The following is a 6,017-nucleotide window of genomic DNA, read 5'->3' as shown; positions in this document are numbered from 1 at the left end:
ATGAAAACTAAATTTTTAAATATTGGTTTTAAGGAGATTCTATTAGGAGAAAGAAGATTAACTTTAAGGATCTTTCCTTTCTTCATACGAAATACACAGACATAGAGTTAGGTGGCGTTTGGTTTGAATAATGTTTTATTATCAAAATAGAAAGATTATCTTGAAGATAAATTACTTAGAAGATTACTGGATATAAATCATTATTATGTTTGATAAAATTTGGTAGGTATAAATAATTATTAGGTTTGGTTAAAGATAATAAAATATTACTAGTAAATTATTTTACTTAAATACCCTTGAATATAATTATTTTTAAATATTTTTTATATTATTTATCATATTAACTAAAAATAAATTTATTTTTGTCTCAAAAAATTAATAAAAAATAATATAATTATAATAAAATCAAGATTATCTTGGTAATCTTTAAATACCTAAGTTGAATGTGATAATCAGATTACCACCTATATAACTTGTCACATCAGCATTGATAATAGAAGATTGCTGTAATATTTTATTACTAATAAACCAAATAAGAGAATAAAAGATAAATTACCAAGGTGATCTTTAAATACGGAAACCAAACAGCCTTTAAAGTAATTTTTAAATGTTCCTGATTCTTTATTAAGCGTGAAATGAATAAGCATAAATGTTCCCAAAGAAACCCTCAAAAGTGGCAGAACGGAAGCAATTCCCAGTTAATGATTTTGCATTTAACTACCTTAACTGTCAACTTCCATTTTAGAATCATCAATAGAAAAATAAAACTCCCTCAAAAAATCAAACCCTTCATATTTCCGGGGGAGAGCGGCAGTAGGTGTTGGAATCGTCAGTGACCGGGTTATATTCTTTGTATTTTAATTGGGACAAGTTTCATAAGTTGACATATTCAGATAACAATTTAATTGTTGATGGGTTTTTATTTCGTGGGATTTTCCCGGGTTGGTTTGGTTGTGTGGAATTTTCGTTGAAATTTTGATTTTTTCTTTTTGGTGGTGAAGGAGCAATAACACCGATGCTTAAGCTGTTGAAAAATTTTAGGGTCTCTGCATATTCAACTTCTTCAAGTTTACTTAACTACTTTTACTCTCATCCCCCACAAACGCTCCACTCTCTTCTCCAATACCATGCTCTTATAATCACTTCTGCCAACTCTGACAATATCTTCATTGCCTCCAAACTTATCTCTTTCTATGCTTCTTTCAACAAACCCCATTTCTCCACTCAAGTATTCAGCTTAGTTTCCGCCAAAGCTGACACCTTTCTTTGGAACTCCATCATCAAGTGCCACTTCTCTAATGCCAACTACCGTCAAGCTTTACAGTTCTTTCATTCTATGCGGTTATCAAACACCCCGGTTAATGATTTCACCATTCCCATGGTTGTCTCTGCATGTGCGGAGCTGAATTGGAAATGTTATGGGGATTATATCCACGGGGTAACTTTAAAATGTGGACTATTTGAAAAGAACTCCGCTGTTGGGTCTAGTCTCGTGTATATGTATGCGAAGTGTGGTTGTGTGGAGCATGCATGTGTTGTGTTTGATGATATTGTTGAAAGAGATGTGGTTGCATGGACGGCACTTGTTATTGGGTATGTGCAGAATGGGGAGAGTGCGAGGGGTTTGGAGTGTCTTTTTGAGATGATTAGAGTTGGTGGAGATAGTGAAAAACCAAATTTTAGGACAATTGAAGGTGGGTTCCAAGCTTGTGGGAACTTGGGTGTTTTGAGCGAAGGAAGGTGTTTGCATGGTTATTCTGTGAAGACTGGACTTGGAAATTGCCAAGTTGTTCAGTCCTCAGTTTTGGCTATGTATTCTAAGTGTGGAGATACCAAAGAAGCTTATTTTTCATTTTCTGAAGTGGCTAAAAAGGATCTTTTTTCATGGACATCCATTATTGGTGTGTGTGCTCGATTTGCCTTAATTACAGAATGCTTGACCATGTTTTGGGAAATGCAGGTTGGCGGACTGTATCCAGATGGAATTGTTATTAGTTGCATGCTTTTGGGTTTTGGGAATTCAATGTATGTTTCTGAAGGAAAGGCTTTTCATGGGTTAATTTTGAGGAGGAATTATGTGTTGGATCAGATGGTTCAGAGTGCATTATTATCCATGTACTGCAAGTTTGGGCTTGTAACTCAAGCTGAGAAGTTTTTCAAGACAGAATCTGATTGGAACAGGGAGGCTTGGAACACTATGGTTATTGGCTATGGTAAGGCAGGAATGGAAGCAAAATGTATACAACTATCTCGAGAGATGCAACATCTAGGCATTAAATTTGACTCAAACAGCTTGGTCTCTGTCATTTCTTCCTGTTCTCAGTTAGGAGCAATCTATTTAGGCCGGTCACTTCACTGCTACATGATTAAAAACTTTGAAGATGAAAGCATCTCAGTCTTCAATGCACTCATAGATATGTATGGGAAGAATAGTAATTTGACCATTGCATGGAGATTGTTTTGTAGGGCACAAAAGGACGTGGTGGCATGGAATACAATGATCTCAGCTTACACTCATAGAGGACATGCTGCTGATGCAGTTGCTTTATTTGACCTAATGATCTCAGAAAATGTGAAGCCCAATGCAGCTACTTTAGTATCAGTTGTTTCAGCTTGTTCTCAGCTTGCATCCCTTGAGAAAGGTCAAAGGATTCACCAGTTCATCAAGGAAACAGGATTTGAGCTCAATTTATCTCTATACACTGCATTGGTTGACATGTATGCAAAATGTGGGCAACTTGAGACATCAAGAGAATTGTTCAACTCAATGAAGGAAAGGGATGCCATTTCTTGGAACGTTATGATCTCAGGTTATGGAACACATGGAGATGCGAAATCAGCAATAGAGATTTTTCAACAAATGGAAAAATCAAATGTTAAACCAAATACACTTACATTTCTCGCTCTTCTTTTAGCCTGTACTCATGCAGGGCTAGTCGAACAAGGGAAGTATCTGTTTGATAGAATGCAAAATTATAGTGTGAAACCGAATTTGAAGCACTATGCTTGTATGGTGGATCTTTTGGGTAGGTCAGGTAATTTGCAAGAAGCTGAAGCATTGGTTATGTCGATGCCTATCCCTCCTGATGGGGGTGTGTGGGGAGCTATGCTAAGTGCCTGTAAACTTCATAATGAAATAGAGATGGGAGTGAGGATGGCAAAGCTTGCAATTGAATCTGAGCCTGAAAATGATGGGTATTATATAATGATTTGCAACATGTATAGTTCTGTCGGAAAGTGGGTTGAGGCAGAAGGGGTAAGGAAAATGATGAAGGAAAGGCATATCGGGAAGAGAGCTGGTTGGAGTGTATTGTAGCATGAAAAAGTGAAGAACATATACTACTTTTGTCACAAAAGCATATTATCAGTGTAACCATGTGCACTGGCCAAGAAGTGAGGAACACTTTCTTACTTCTTGTTCATCATCTTTCAGGTAAGACTGAAAGAAAGTATGAAATGTCAAGATGGGTATAATAGCTGGAGTTTCATATGGAAAACACAGGATATTATTAGTAGTTTTCAATCTGATGTTGCTCCTCGATGGATTGTAACAAGATGACATGAAACCAAATTTGAAACCCTGCACTTTTATGGTGGATCTTTTGGGTAGGAAGCTGAAGCACTAATTACTTCAATGCGATGCCACCCGATGAGAGTGTGCAGGGGAGCTCTATTAATTGTTTGTAAACTTGATAATGAAATAGAATTGGGAGTAAGGATGGCAAAGCTTTCAAATTAATGTAAACCTAAAAAATTATGGCTTCTGATGTATTCTTGTAGTTATTGGAAAGTGGGTTCAGGCAGATGGGAGGAAAGTTGGTTGGATTGGATTGTAATATGAAGAAAATTACTTTTCACCGTACAAAATACAATTCTTTGAAAGAAGTGACAACATATTTCTGACAATGTGTTTATAGAGTAGTTTATGTTAAATCATTGGTCAAAGGACTATTTTTCACCTATGTTATTTTTCCAAGTTTCTCCCCTTTAACTTTAAAAATCTTAAAGACCCATTTACAAACAGTTAAAATTAATAGTAGTAATGAAAAAATTGTTATTTTATCTATAATATTAAAAATAAACTAAAATATAATCTTTCTTCCCCCCCCCCCCCTCCCCCCTTTTAAAACTTTAAAAATTAAAAGTTTCTCTCAGCCTAAGTTTTAAAAAATGACAATTTCCCCTTAGGGTTTTATTTCCAGATCTCTGGAGCCATCTCCGATGCCATTGCCTGCAGCCTCTCTCTTCCAAAGTTTTCTCTCCCTCCAGCGGTCTCTCTCCACCCATTTGGACACTCAATCAACGTAAAAGGAGCTGTGAAAGACAAAGAGCTTCGTTGGAGAAGACGGAGTTCTTCATCTTCCAAAACGAAGACAAAGTTGTCATCTTCGCCTTGGAAGACGATTGTCTTCCTAGAGGTCTTCTTCTGGGAAAACGATCGTCTTCCCAGACAAAGACGAAGAATTAAAAGCTTCGTCTTCCCCGACGAAGCTCTTCATCTTCCAAGGCTCTTTCTATGTCGATCGAGCTTCTAAATAGATAGAGAGAGACTATCGGAGAGAGAGAAACCATCGAGAGGGAGAGGTCTCCAGCAATGGAGCTGGAGATGACATCGAATATCTGGAAACAAAACCCTAAAAGAAAACTGTCATTTTTTAAAACTTAGGTTGGGGAAAACTTTTAGTTTTTAAAGTTTAGGGGGCCAAAAAGAGATAAAATTTTAAGGGGTTAGAGTTCCGTTAATTTTAACTGCTCATGGTTGGATATTTGAGATTTTTAAAGTTAAAGGGGGAAAACTTGGAAAAGTTGCATACCTTGGGTGGGAAATAGTCCTTTGGCCTAAATCATTTTGATATGATAAGGTGTTTATAGAGAACTTTATGTTAAATCATTCTATATATGGTTATCTATATTTTATAATACATGATATGTTTCTTACATATGATTTATGTATAAAATGATATGTATCATAAGATATATCAAAATAATACGATATAGTAGACGTATCATATCATACGATATGATACATATTATTCAGATAGGTCAATATTTTTTTTTAAAGAAAATAACAATATTGTAAAAATGTATATAAGAAATTTTAAATTTTTAAAGATGTTTATGATATTTTTAAAATGATGATGAGTTAATTTAATTTTTTTATTATTTAATTAATATTTTATTATTTTATTTTTTAAAAATTATATTATATGATATTTAATATATAATATAAAAAAATTAGATTTTTAATAAACCTAATATATAAACATATCATCAACCTAAAATTTGACATACACGATGGAAGGAAGTCGACCAATGGCATTGTGATTCTAAAGTTGGCCCTCTTAAAATCTCAGAATATGATAAGTCTCTTTGGTTTATTGGAAGATCATGCAGGGCCAGCTAACATCAACAATAATTTAGTTAAAACTGTGCTTTTAATGGAATAAATTATAGGCCAAGAAACTGGATAAGATATAACGAAATCTCAATCTTTTATTTTTTAATTATCAAAAACTCAAAAAATAATATTATATATATAAATTATAGATACAAATTTATATGCAAAAGATGACATATCATCATATGATTAGATATTATTTTATCCCTAATTCAAAATTATCAAATTATGTTATGACATATTATCGTTTGTGTATAAGATTATACTTATTGTTTATTTATATAGTTTTATAAAACTAAAATACTCATTTATAAATCAAATTTGGTTAAAATTTTTAATTAAAATTAAATGTAAAATCGTCATTTTAATAATACTATTAAAAATATATATAATTTATGTATTTTCTTTCTCAAGTTTTAAAAACTAACAATTTCATTTCAACCTAAAGTTTTTTAATTTTGAAAAGTCACATACACACCCTCCCCCCCCCCCCCCCCCCCAAAAAAAAAAACAAACCTAGGGCTTCCACCTTTTTCCAATTTCAGTTGCCCCCCAAAAACTTTTAAAAATAGCAATTTCACCCCTTCTTGAACTTCAGTTTTCGGCATCATCTCCATCC

General features: G+C 33.8%; 1 protein-coding gene across 1 annotated transcript; it reads left to right on the top strand.

Annotated features, from left to right (window-relative positions):
- Positions 1–663: 663 nt before the first annotated feature.
- On the top strand, positions 664–3,903 carry LOC123214081 (pentatricopeptide repeat-containing protein At4g39952, mitochondrial). Its single transcript, XM_044633796.1, has one exon. It carries the CDS (start codon positions 1,016–1,018, stop codon positions 3,314–3,316), a length of 2,301 nt encoding a protein of 766 aa, XP_044489731.1. The 5' UTR covers positions 664–1,015; the 3' UTR covers positions 3,317–3,903.
- The last annotated feature ends 2,114 nt before the right edge of the window (positions 3,904–6,017 follow it).

Source organism: Mangifera indica, chromosome 1, assembly GCF_011075055.1.
Source record: "Mangifera indica cultivar Alphonso chromosome 1, CATAS_Mindica_2.1, whole genome shotgun sequence".
Lineage (NCBI taxonomy): Eukaryota > Viridiplantae > Streptophyta > Magnoliopsida > Sapindales > Anacardiaceae > Mangifera > Mangifera indica.
This window is presented reverse-complemented; position numbering and strand designations above follow the sequence as displayed.

Coding starts and splice junctions, on each gene's coding strand:
- LOC123214081 (XM_044633796.1), top strand. CDS start 1,016: ATGCTTAAGCTGTTGAAAAATTTTAGGGTCTCTGCATATTCAACTTCT.